Genomic DNA, 14,793 nt, shown 5'->3' with positions numbered 1-14,793 from the left:
TATTAGACAATAATAACGAATTATACTTCTTATTATCTCATTCTTCTATGTAGATTAAACTATGTATATATTAAGTTTTACCAGGTATTGGTCCAATTCTTGGACATAAATTAATTACTTGAGGTTTTTTGCAAAAGATATTACTCCTAAAACTCATTTGTGGAAATTGGATTGGCAATAAACACAAAATATTTTTACGAGATCTTTGCTATTATTTTCTTTAAATAATAGAAGAAAAAAGCTATAAATAAATTCTTTTGTAAAATGTATTACCATTTCATTTAATTGTTACCTGTATATATCTTCTATATCTCGTCTAATTACGATTATCTCTTCCGCGTATTAATTCATTTTTCTCTGTTGCGTAATTAATTTATTCTTTTATGTTCACTTATATAATACTAAAACTATAAAAATAAATTGACAAAAGGTATCCCAGATTATATCAGTATTATTTCAGCTCGTTTGCAATGTTGACAAAGAATTACATGAACGTGACCCAGATGTCCGGCATCGTAATAATTGCTTTTATGAACATCATAGGTTATTTAGGAAATCATTTCTCTCTTTGTAACAAAAATATCCCTGTGATTTGAAATTTGAAAATAATAAATATTTTGATAAAGCACTTTAAATACTAATTTATTCTTTTATGTAAACCATCAATTTATATAAGAGTCAAGCAATTATACCAAAATAATTACTTCCCTTTTATGCCTATTTCGAGATCTATGTAAAAAATATATATATATATATATATATATATATATATATAGTATACCATCTGGCCTGACAAACGTTGTTTAGCCAAAAAAATAGTTCTAGAAAAATTAGAGTGTAGCAGATAAAAATTATGTGGTATATAAGTGAAAGGGGCAACTGGTTGGTTTACCCACTACAAAGTATGCTACATATAAATGTTCTTAGGGCATATGGATAGCCATTGCAAGTTCTAGCCAAACTGATTTTATATAAATTGAATCAACACATTTGAAAATTCAAGGTTTTGATATATTTTAAATGCGTTTCTCATTAATCCATTACTAATTTATTAATAATGCTGTGGGTCGAATCGAATCGAGTGGTTTTTAAAAACTTTGTGGAAAAATTTACAGTTTTACCATAGATTTAGTTACTACCGACTTTTGTCTCAAAAATAATTGTATCTACAGATTTTAATACTTCTGCTCTTTTATGCAAACTATTCATGAAATATGTACAATGATAGAATCTTCGAATCAGTGTTTTTTAATAGTCGATCATTAATCGCATTTTTTCGATGTTATCCTTTCGTCGCCAATATCTAAGTGTTGTTTTGAGAAAGTTTTAGATCGATGATAGATTGGAAACTATTTGGTAATATTGTGACTGTAAAATTTCTATTATCTTCTGTTAATCATATTGTAACATCATTAGTTTTTATATAAAACTTTTTATAGAGTAATGATGTTATAACTAGTTTGTTTATATAATTTAAATAATTATAACATCAACAATTTAGGCTCTAATTGAACTAGAGAATTTAAGTTAATATTTCCTAATATAGCCTCTTGCTGAGGATCGAACATATGAATCGCACTTGAAAAGGCCTTTAAAAAACCTTTAAAGTTAACAATGAGTCTTATCTGAGGCCAAAAAGAACAAATGACTAATTTAAAAAAAAATCGTAAAAATATATTTCTATAATTAGAAATTAACTAGAAATTTTACTGAACGTAGTTCTATAGTTGTTTTACTAAGAGTATCAACGTTAAAATAAATAGCGAACCTAGCGATATTATATATAGGGTAAAGTAGATCTTAAGGGTAAAAAGGTCCACCATGATTATCTAAAAATAAGGGAAGTATTGATTTTATCAAAGATACTATTTTAAAGTAGAAGACAAAAGAAGAATAACCAGCCATCACCTTAATTCTTACGACGTCGCTATCAGGAGACAAAGAAGCATGAATCAATATTTATAACAAAAGTATTTTTTTCGTTGATACTTCTTCTGATTTTTAACATTTTTAACTTCCCGTAGGGTAAGTTATTGTAATCGTCCAAAAATCTAAATTGAAAATTTTTACATTTCTTCACGTTTTGAATGTTTCTGAACATTTTGGCATAACTCAGAAAAAATGGATGTGTTAAAAATGGAGTGCAGAAAATAGAAATTGAGTTTTTGAGAGTACTAAGCATCCGATTTGAATGATTTAAAAAACTTTCTGCTCGTTTTGACAAAATAATTGCTTTTGAAAGAAAATATTTCAAAATTTTTATTTCCAAATTTTTCTTTTTTCAAAAAATTTTTTTGTATATCGAAAATAATCCAGATTTTAATTTTAATTCTGGCTAAAGTTCTAAAGCTCACTTATATACTTTAAATAAATAATTTTAACTTTGTAATTTGGTTTATATAACTCTTATAAATATTAGACAATGTTAAAGTATTTATAATAATCTATATGAAAACATTTAATATTTCTCGGACATTTTGTTACGGTACGGAAAGTTCCAGCAATTTGCTTTAAGGCACCATACACAACTAGTTATTTAGTTTATGATACCAAAATATGATTTTGAGATACACGTTTTAATTTTTTAATAATCTGTATTGTTATTTTAAAATTAGATTCCACAAATTTTTATATAAACTTTATGGAAGCTTACAGTAGGCTGTAAAGCTTCAACTAAACCTTTAAAACTAAACCTCTAAAACACTGGAAAATGTGTAAACAACAAGAAAATAGTAAATAAAAAGGTATATAAGGTTAATGAATGAAGAACCTTTACAAGAATTTTGTTAAATTAACAATTATTCCAAATCTGCTAATGCATCATTTTCATAAAGTACCAGACCAAAGCTTATATAATAGAAACTCTGGAAAAAATGTGCCCATGACTAATTTGTATTACATATTGGTCAAATAATTATAATTAAAATTTTGTAAAATGCCTTTAATATTAAAAATATGACACTGTATCTGTTTGCCCCATGTTCCTTACCTTTACCGCCTATGAGGCCAGAAGGAACAGATGACAAATTTAGAAAAAATAGTACAAAAACATTTTTTTTATTATTAGGGCTTAACGATAAATTTTACTGAACGTAGCTTATTAGTTATTTGTGTGCGTTGTGTTATAGTTCATTCACTACTTAAGTCAAACTGGACCTTTGTGCCCCGCTTTACCCTATATATTATTATTTGCAAAGAGTGATGCTTATATCATTTCGATAACGAAGCTGTAGTAAATCTTTAGGGAAGTTAAAAAAAATACCGATCAATGACTATCATTTTAACATTGTAGTTAATGTATATTTTTTTGCTTGGTTTCTTAAATTTGGGAATTTTGCAGGGGTGTGATTTACTTAAAAATTAGTTTGTTATGCGAAGACTCTTATATATATTCCAAAATTACTTTTAATACTAGTACCAGATTAATTTTATAATAAGTAACTATCAATAAAAATTGGAATATGATAACTATGTAACTTCAAAATAATTATTCTAAACGTCATTTATTCAGTGGACCAAAAAATCCTGAAACATAAATACTTTCCTAGCAATTTCAAAACCCTTTTTCCATATCTAAAAACAACTAGCTGTAAGTGAAATTCTGTCTTGAGGCAATTATGGCATCGTGCCTTGAGGCAAATTGCTGGAACTTCCCGCACCGTAACGAAATGTTCGAGGAATATTGAATGTTTTCAATAGATTATTATAAATATAGTAACATTGTCTAATATTTATAAGAATTATATAAACCGAATTGCAGAGTTGAAATTATTTCTAAAGTATATTAGAACTATAGTCTGAATTAAAAATAAAATCTGAAATATTTTCGATATACAAAATACTAAAAAAAAAAAAAAAAAAAAAATTGGAACAAAATTTTTTTTCCAAAATCAATTATTTTGTTAAGACAAGCAGAAAGTTCTTTGAATCATTTAAATCAAACGCTTAGTTCTCTCAAAAACTGCCATTTTTTACATATTTAGCTCCGTATCTTCGAAATGGCTGGGCCTGCCTTTGCCAAAAACTAATAAACACTTCTCCCAATCATTACTAATTGAATGTTTTTTAGATCATTCAAATCGGATACTCCGTTCGCTCAAAAATTCGATTTCTATTTTTTGCACTCTTTGCTCCGTATCTCCGAAACGGCTGGACCTGCCTTACCAAAAACTAATCAGCTCTTTTCCCAATCAATAGGAATCGAATGTTTTTTTGAACCATTCAAATCGGTTGATCCGTGCGCCCTAAAACGTGACTGGAAATTTGTATCCACACATACACACACACACACACACACACCACACACACACACACATCCATTTTTTTCTGAGGTATGCCAAAACGTTCAGAAACCTTCAAAACGTCGAGAAATGTAAAATTTTCAATTCCGATTTTCGGCCCATTACAATAACTTACCCTACGGGAAGTTAATAAAATGTACCATTTTGAGTGATCTTTTTTTCAGGCAATTTGCCTAATTGGTATATTAAAATCAATTCATTCATACATATTCTTGGTATCATAATACGTAAATATAAACACAAATAGACCCATCAAAGTCAGTTGCGCTGATTTGTAGATCACATTCTTTTTTTTCTCGTTAAATTTTGGGTGCATTCGACTTGGACGCTTACGCGCTGTGAGCGCGCCGTGAGCGCGCTTTCATCGTTCGACTTGGCGCTGTGAGTGTGGCATAAGTACGCTCGTAGCACCATCGTAGGATGCTCGTAGCACATATTTTGCGCTCACATACGCTCACGCCACAGAGGTAGGGCAGCGTGAGCGTGAGCGTCAGTTGTTTTTACTATCTGTCATTTCATTTGTTTATTAATTGTCAAATTCTTTATAATTCCGCAAAAATGGCAAGCTGTAGATCACAATTATTTCTTAATATTAATATTGATATTAATTAATTTTAAATTTAATCAATTTTAAATTTCAATTTTAATATTACTATTAATTAAGCATAAGCTAACCAAATTTCATTTATTTATTAATTGTTAAATTCTTTATAATCCCGCAAAAATGCCAAGTTGTATATCACATTTATTTTTTATTCATATTATTTATTTTATTTTATTCATACTATTTATTTATTTAAATTCAATTAATTTTAAATAATTTTAAATTTTAATTTTAATATTACTATTAATTAAGCATAAGCTAACCAAATTTCATTTATTCATTAATTGTTAAATTCTTTATAATCCCGCAAAATGCCAAGTTGTATATCACAATTATTTTTTAATATTAATATTAATATTAATTAATTTTAAATTTAATTAATTTTAAATAATTTTAAATTTCAATTTTAATATTACTATTAATTAAGCATAAGCTAACCAAATTTCATTTATTCATTAATTGTTAAATTCTTTATAATCCCGCTGAATGATCCAGAAAGTAATAAATTTACACAATTACCGTTACCGCCATTTGCCGCCATTTTGATGCTTATTGACGCTCACAGTTTCCAAAACGAACGGAATTTAGTTATCGATTCTGAGCGCTTATCGGCCAAGTCGAACGCTAAAAATTCGTGCTTATAAGCGTGAGCGCTCACAGCGCGTAAGCGTCCAAGTCGAATGCACCCTTTGTGTAAAGTACTATTTAAAGTTTGATAGCTTTCCTGATAATGACACGGCTTGTTCTACGATTCTCTTGTCTTTAAGCTAATTCAGAAGTTTTTATAGCTATAGTTTTTATAAGTTAAAAGAACATTTAATGAAAGTTTAATATGAGATCGTTCAAGTTTGTTTCTTATTGTAATCATAAAATATATAAAATGATTCCTCGTTAAATTAGCAATTATACATGGAATGTGATTTTAACTTTCTTTGACGTTGCTACTTGTGTATAATAATATATTGTGCTATATATAGTGCTTTCCTCGTAAATTCATATTTGTTACTATTTGAATTGAATTTTAGTTTATATGACTTGGAAAATATTTTTGGTATGAAAATACATGGCTGAAATTATTTATATTAAAATAAAGATTTTAAACTTTGAAATGCTTATTATAATTTATATTTAAATCGCTTTACTGCAACCTAATCGTTTCAATATTAGTTATCTTTTTCGATATATCTAATATATATATAACTAATTATGTAGTTTTTCTAAATGATGGCCAAAATATTTAAAAAAGAATATTAAAAACAGATCACTATTTTTTATCATTTTTATCAATGAAAAACTCTTGAAATCAAATAACTAAGCTCAAATGTAATTTATAATATTACGAACGATAAATACACATGACGATATAAAAGATGACTTTATTTTGATGGTCCTATTTGATATCATATTAATTAGAGCATTTTTCTTATTATTTATACATCCAAATAATACTTAAATCTTTAAAATATGGAATTATCAAGTGAACACTCAAATGTTTAGACACTATATTTTAATTTATTTTCCCTTTCACCATTTACTAGAAAAACACCCTTACGATCAGTAATAAATCATTTTTGGTTGTGTTGAATATTATGAATAATAATTATCATAATAATTTGCTAACATTTATATTGGTTTTTCAAATTATAAAATTATTTGAGAAAGAATGCAATCGGGTTAGTAATGAAATTATCATAAACTGATCTGCATATTTTATTATAGCTGTAAAAATGATACCATGAATCATATAAAAATATTCATATAGGAAAAGATGACCTGTTGAAAAGATAATTGAATTTTATTATTTTGATAAGTTTTTTTTTATTTTATGTGAGATAATAGTAATGTCGAGATAATAGTAAGTCAATAAAATTACGAAATACATATTTCTAAAAAGCTATTATTTGGAAAATTTAAATAAAATAAAAAGTGCAATACTGGAAATAAAATATTGGCAAAAACTTTCGAAGTGAATACTACATAATCATCAAATATATTCTTATACACTTTCAAATAAATTGTACTTCACCAAAAGTCTTCACGTTCAACTTTAGCTCAAGCTTTTAAATAAATAACACTTTTAAATAGTTAGACAAGTTTAGATCTTTTCATAATAGTTCTAAACGTTACTGCAACTTTTAAATTGGACTTCTTGAACTATGTATAGACTTGAATTTACTGATTGTGAGTTATTTAGAGGTTTGTGTTTGAAATATTTTAGCGGATTCGCCAGCCACCGTGTGATGGTTCGCACGTGTAATGGACTCGAAATGAGAGACTCTGCGGCCGGACCGTTGGGTGGCACTAGTGCAGGAGGCTTCAGTGCTTTGGGAGTCGAATTCACAACGAGGTATGTAGAATTTATAAACTAACTTGAAGGCCTCTCATTAATCGTTTTAAGTTCAAGATCTTATTTCATTCTTTGTGACAATAAAAATGGGTAGTGCTGTCCTAAGGCTGAGATAAACTCAAAGTCGATTCAGGGAAGATGTAGTGTGAGAGTTTTTCCGATTTGCATTTCACGCCTCATTGCTCGAGCTGGGCTAATTTTTAATTGGAAACATATTTTTGATCTATACTTTCAAGTAAAAATGGGCATTCTTTGTGATACGTGGTAATATTTATATCTACCCCGCTCCCCCACTTAGCATCACCATCTATTTTAGTACCTACAGAAATCGTAAATTATTAGGAAATCTAGATATAAATAAGTACACGTAATATTTTACTAGACCCTCCCTTCCCTATATAATATTTCGTGAAATTTCTTGAAATTTTGTCAACTTCACCAATTTCAATCCTCACATGATTAATGGATGACCCCGTGGGTGCAGCTTTGTACTTTTAAAAAAGTAGCAGATACTGTCATTGCATTCAGCTGTATTTTGTCACTTCATTCTGGTCAATGGTATTAACACTAACCTGCTTTCAAAACGCTTTTGATTTATAAATATAAATGCATGCATTCATACTACACACATAAATACCTTAATATTTTTAAAGCGTACATGAATAATCAAAATGCTATACAACGCATATTTTGAATTAAGTCATTCAATTACGTTAAATTTTCTTATTTTTCTTTTATATTTTTAGAGAATTAGAGGCATTATCTCTCACCGGTTCTTCATGTCGAATTCACGGTTCGCCGCCTCTGATTCCTCCATCTATGTTGCCGCCTTTACCGCCGCCTGTCTTAGGAGTTCCTCCACCGCCTCCAAATACAATGCAACCGGCGTCACCAGCTGAACCTGGAGACGTTCATGGTAAGTAATATGCATGAAACTATTTTATATACAGGGTGTATCAGAACTTAACGTCAAGCCGAAACCATAACTATTATGCAAAAAATTAGACAAAAAAATATTTCATGTAGTTTGAAAATTGTGATCTTTTAAGTCCAACTTAGAGCTTAGGTGAGAACGCAAAAAATGTCGGTCATTGTGGTTAATTTTTATTAATTTTGTTTATTTACCGTAACTATAATTTTTTGGGCCACAATCAATTTTTTTTATTACACTGTATATTTAGCAATCAGAAATACTGTATACATATTTAGCAATCAGAAATACATTTTTTCTATAAGCTAAACTAGTAACTGAATATTGTGATTAAGATAATCCTGATTCAATGTAGAGATATATCCAAGTTTTATAATACCAAACCGAAAAAGCAGCCGATTGGCAAATTGGAATTAATACTTCAAACTGAATAATATCTTATTGTTTTTAACTATTTATTTGAATTATGATTTTATTTTAAAGATGAATAACAAACAAAACATAAAATAATTGTTTAGTATATTAATTATTGCTACATAACATCATATAATATTCAAATTTTAATTGCTTATATAATAATTCATATTGATTTGTTATGGAAAGTATACATACAAAATCACATGGCTTTTTGTATTTAATGATATTTATTAAATTTAATTATATTGTAATTAGTCTAAATTGTTTTTACTCGTCTTAGGTTTATTAACATCCGATAAGTCTATAATAATATATAGTCTTTTAATTCAGTAGGAACTATAATAACATATTTATTAAGAAAAAGTACAGCTAATTACATAATCAATTTTGTCGATATACTACGGATCAAATTATATGTAGAGTAAAGACATTCTGAGATGCTAAGTTTTGAGAAGAAAGTTCACAAATATATCTTTTGGTTGTTTTTGGAACATTAGCACATGAAGCATAAGCCCAAAGGCAAAAGTTATACATCGTGAAAAACCTTCGCCAACCTCACAACGGAGAAAGAGATCTTTGCAATAAATGCACTTCTCCTCTTTTACTGCTGGATTTTTCAGTCTATTTTCAGAAGTTTCTAGAGTAGAAGTTAAAAGTAAAAGGCCTTTAACAGGGTCAATTTTCATTTTTTTTTGCCTCGAATAAACTACCCTGTAGTGCTTGCAAAATGGTACTATGTCATTTTATACAATGTACAAGGTGCCCCATTTATATGTGGTCAATGGAAATGTTGAATAACTTGGCCTTGAACTACCCTGTAGTGCTTGCGAAATGGTACTATGTTACTTTGTCTAATGTACAGGGTGCGTCATTTATATGTGGTCAATGGCAATGTTGAATTACTTGGCCTCAAATGAACTACCCTGTAGTGCTTGCAAAATGGTACTATGTCATTTTATGCAATGTACAGGGTGCGCCATTCATATGCGGTCAAGGGAAATGTGGAATAACTTGGCCCTGAATGAAGTGCCCTGTAGTGCTTGCGAAATGGTACTATGTGCAAGTTAGATTAGTATGTCATTTTATCCAATGTACAGGGTGCGCCACATGTAAGTACATTGTCAATCGTCAATGTTGAATGACTTGAACAATTTTCAATGATTTTTGATAAACTTTTTTCATTACCAAATTCAAAGCCTTACATTTTTTTCCAGCTAGGTTTGAAAAAGCCTTTACTGCACGCAATCGGTTGAAATATGTCAAAGTTATTCAATGTTCCATTGACCAAAAATTGATGGCGCATCCTTTATAAGTATATTATTTTGTCCAAAAGTAATCAAAAATGAAAAAAATATCAATTATTTATCAAATCTGTCGATTGCAATAAAATTGCAATGACGCTCAACGTCTGACAGGATTGTGATTATGGCATTCGGCACGTTATACGGACGTGGTTTTAATAAGACCACTGTGTCTACATTTTATCTACTATTTTTCAATCCTTCAGCTAATTAAACAAATATTCATACGATTATGACTATTCCGTAGTTGAAGGTCTACGTCGAACAGGCAACGGCTCAGTGTCAGGATCCCGAACTGCGCTTCACTCTCACACTGCAACGCCAGCGCACTCACACTCAACTCCTGGACATCAGCAGGCGAACGGCGCAGCAGCCGCACCGAGCACGGCGGCGGCAGGTCAGCCTTCCTCCTCGACCTGCGAGGCGCAGGCGATGAGAGCCCTGCTCCACTGGCACAGATGCCCAGAACTACATAAAGCTATGGACGGTGTTACATATATTGCTGATCATACGAGGAAGGAAGAAGAATCAACGAGAGTAAGTAGGAAAAACGATTTTGATAAAGATATGTATTTTAAGGAATAAAGGCGTCGATCACAATTTTAATTTTTGCAAATATGCATTTTAAACAATAAACTATAATTCTTTTTTTTAATGCAAGTGATTTACTGATGGTTACAATACTTACGCACCACGTTGTTCATTAAATTAATTTATGATTGATTGTGATATTTGAGAGTTAAATAATGAAAATTATGAAATTTTGTATTTGTTGTCACTTCAAAAAATTGTTCATTTCAAACGAATTAAAATATTAATTCCTACTTTATATTCATCATTGAAGTTTTTCTGAAACGATCATTAAAAAAAAATATATTTGTAGACCCTTTCTGAAGTTTAGATATAGTATTAAAGAAAGAAACAATAGCACGATATAAAATGAAATGCCATTAGACCTATAGGTCTATATATCGAAACAAATTATTGTTTTATGCTATTATTTTCAATGCAATTGCATTTTTTTCTGCGTTTTCACTTGGATGTTTTTTGCTTAAGTGCATATATATATTGCACATATAATTATTTTTATAAAAAGCATATATAACAAGTGTTGCAAAATAGTTCTCAAAGAAATCATTCAATTCGTAATGTGAATGTGTAAAATACTGGCGCTAGATATCTGGCATCATATTGTCTATTCATTATGCTAGAGCAGAGAACACCAAACATTTTTGCATGTGCAAATTAAAAAAAAAAAAACAAAGTCAAATATTTCTAATTAAAGTATTTGATACATTTGATAAAATGTTCATTTACATATATCGTTTGCCTTTACATTTATAATTCCATATTTTGAGAGGGCTATAATTTACTCTACTATTTTTATTCTTGATGTTGTTTCTAATACGCTGATCTGACTAACTTGTTTGGAGTATGAAATTTCTCTCAAAATATAGTGTTTTTCAAACAATATACTCCTGTTACAAACTTATATTTTTATATCTTGTATAAAATGAAGTCGAAGTTTTCAATATCGAAAAATTGCAGTTGATATTCTGATAGATGAAAGAATTACTTTTTTTTAATTTCTCGATTTTTTTATTATAAATGAAATAATTCTTCAATTATGCTTGCATTGTTCAATAAATTTAACATAGAGAACATCAAGTGTTGTTTATAGTTTTGTTTCAAATATATCAATTTTTATTCGTAAAATATATGCATTGAGTCGATAATTATAAATATTTTAGCAATATTTAACTGTTTATACGTAAAAATAAAAATAAAAAATAAATTATATTCTGATATTTTATCAGCAGAACCCGGACAGTTTAACTGATTTAGACATATTAATTTAGAATACTGTAAGCGTACGTATTGCGCATAGACTATTTTTAAAATTTTGAAATAAATTTTTAATTTTTAATTTTTTCATTTTAAATAATTTTAATAACTAAACCATTTCTCATAGGCCTATAATATTCATTAATATCAACTCTATCATCATGCAAAGTTTTATCAAAATCCTAGAGGAGTAAACCTGAGATTCTCCTTGTTTGAAAAAGTAGTTTCATTTGCATTTGACATGCTCGTATATTAAGAATATTATTATTGAATAAACTATCAAGATATCGAATAAACGCTAAAAAAATCAATAATTCTAAAATGCTACAAATATTTTTAGGCAATATCTTTAGCATGTGGTGTCACCAATTTTATTCTTATATTGGTATATCATTATATTAATTCCTATAACTAATGTAGTGCTTCTAGGAAATTTATTTTATTAAAATTACTTTCATCATCAATAGTTTGAAACCATCATAAGAGCAAAGAAAAAGACACGTGGTTGATTCAATGTAGTTATGTTTTGACGACATTAGAGCATTGAGTAATATCATAATGACATTTATACACTTTCGTTCAGCAACATTAAATATATTATTTATTACATGACGAGTAATTTGAAACTTCTCATGTAAAATGCACATGACTTCAAATTATTGGGTTTATGCCCTAGATTATATCATTTCTAAATGTCAGAATTTATTAACAGCCAAAAACTAAAATTGATACATAATATTCACAACAAGGATTCATTAAACATTTATTACGGTATCAACCTAATAATAATTCCTAATAGCATTTTGAAAAATACAGAAAACTACATGTATCTAGGTATTCAAAAATTGTATCAATCATTCAAACAGTTGTTTGTTATGTAGTAGAATGAAAAGAAAATTCATAATATACATAACGGATTTACGTAAACGTTAATTTTGGCACTGTGAATTTAAAATAGCTTCCAAAGAAAATAAACATATAAACAGATGTGCATAGAAACATCTTCGTGTAACTTCTTTATCATCGTTGAGCTATTTGTAATCTATTTTTATTACCAAAATAAAATTTAACCTAGTGGTGCGTGGCATCGTGCCTTAAGGCAAATTGCAGGAACTTCCAGTAGCGTAACATAATGATCGAGGAATATTTAATGTTTTCAAATAGTTTATTATAAATACTTTAACATTGTCCAATATTTATAAGAATCATATAAACTGAATTACAAAGTTAAAATTATTTTTTTTTAAGTATAAAAGTGAGTTACAGAACTTTAGCCAGAATTAAAATTAAAATCTGAATTATTTTTGATACACAAAAAACTACGTTCTCTCAAAAACACGGTTTCTATTTTCGGCACTCCGTATTTCTGTAACGGCTGGACTTGCCTTTGCCAAAAACTAATCAGCTCATCTCCCTATCAATCGAATGCTTTTTGAACCATTTAAATCTGTTAATCCGTGCGCCCGAAAGCGTGGACAAAAATTATCCATACACACACATCAATTTTTTCTAAGGTACGCCAAAATGAAACCTTGAAACGTGAAGATATGCAAACATTTTCAATTTCGATTTTTGGACGATTACAATAACTTACCCTACGTAAAGTTAATAAAATCAGGCATTTAATAATTTAAACTCCATATTGCCAGTGTACTTCAACATATTGGTTGTTTCAAATCTTCAATTAATAATAATGCTGAAATAATTAATCAATATTCTTAAGAACGTTGATTGTTCTTAAGAACGTTGGTTGCTTAAGATATAAGAGCTAGATAGACTTAATATAAAGGTGTATTGCTACAAATGGATATATTATTACTATTAGAAATATTTAACTCTTTTATTGCATATAATATATGCTGCATCCCCATGGCTACCTAAATTTATGAGTGTTGCCTATGAACGACATCCAATGGCGATTGTTTTAAGGGTGTCTCCTACAGACGATATCCAATGCATCATCCCTTCTTCAATATTTATGACTTTGATATATTTAATATTGAAATTTCCAACTTGATATTGTAATTCCTAGTGCTTTAGAAGTGTGCTTGGTCGGTTCAGTAGCGCCTGGTCGTCTTGCTGGCCCGTACAGAAGACAACCACTGGGTTACCTTTAAATAACGCAAGGTTTTAAAGAATTGCATCACAGCACGCATTAGAATAATTTTATATTAAAAATATTAAAATCAACTCTTTCCAACTCCAACTACGATGGAGATTCCAAAATGTGGGCCTTAGTTGTACAAAATGGCGCTGCAATCTTGAATATTTGCTTCCATACTGTATAGTTTATCACAAAAATAAGAATAATTTTGTATTTTACAGTTTCGTATATATAAATATTTTGTAATACTTGTGATTACCGTACTGGGCCATGCACATAATGCGTAATATTTCTAAGTTTCTGGCTCGATAATCGTACGCGGGCTACGCCCTTATTAATTACATTTGGGATATTCATTCTTTTACCGTTCTTTTATTCTTAATATAATACTGATAATTTATACTATTTTTAGGTAAAAGAAGATTGGAAATACGTGGCTATGGTACTGGATCGCTTGTTCTTGTGGATCTTCACGTTGGCCGTAGTCGTTGGCACAGGTGGTATAATTTTGCAAGCGCCTACTTTGTATGACGATCGCGTACCAATCGATGTACGGTTGAGCGAAATAGCATCGGCCACTGCTAATGTACATGTCAAGCTATAAATAAGCCTATTTTGATTACCTGGTTTTTATTTGACGAGTCTTTAGCATTGGAAGAAATGGAAAAGACGCCTAAACGAAATTTTAGGTACTACGCAGATCTTAGGACTGCTTATATGATGGTCAAACCTATGGCCTGCCTAAGACTCAAAGAGCTACGTTGGGAAGGAAGAATTGAGGTATGAATATTAAATTTATGATGATAAATCTGATTTTTTGGATAGCATTGATATGGTGTGTTAACAAATTCTTGAAATTTATATTAAGGTTGTTTTATAATGACCTTTAAAATACTGAACATAATGCTCAAATTCTAGTTAAATCATAAAGTACGTCGAACAT

General features: G+C 29.3%; 1 protein-coding gene across 1 annotated transcript in view; it reads left to right on the top strand.

The window, feature by feature from the left end:
* Positions 1-14,470, top strand: part of LOC113371147 (acetylcholine receptor subunit alpha-like) — a 139,305-nt gene extending 124,835 nt beyond the window's left edge. Inside the window, exons 9-12 of the mRNA XM_026611791.1 lie at positions 7,124-7,252; positions 7,999-8,168; positions 10,149-10,438; positions 14,263-14,470. Of these exons, the coding sequence (XP_026467576.1) occupies positions 7,124-7,252; positions 7,999-8,168; positions 10,149-10,438; positions 14,263-14,454 (781 nt within the window). The 3' untranslated portion in view covers positions 14,455-14,470. The remainder of the gene's footprint in view (positions 1-7,123; positions 7,253-7,998; positions 8,169-10,148; positions 10,439-14,262) is intronic.
* Positions 14,471-14,793: the final 323 nt, after the last annotated feature.

This window comes from Ctenocephalides felis, unplaced genomic scaffold (assembly GCF_003426905.1).
Source record: "Ctenocephalides felis isolate EL2017-DRISC unplaced genomic scaffold, ASM342690v1 CF-g0.4_SCAFFOLD_01492, whole genome shotgun sequence".
Taxonomy (NCBI): domain Eukaryota; kingdom Metazoa; phylum Arthropoda; class Insecta; order Siphonaptera; family Pulicidae; genus Ctenocephalides; species Ctenocephalides felis.
The sequence above is the reverse complement of the archived record's forward strand: the minus strand, read 5'-3'. Positions and strand labels throughout refer to the sequence as shown.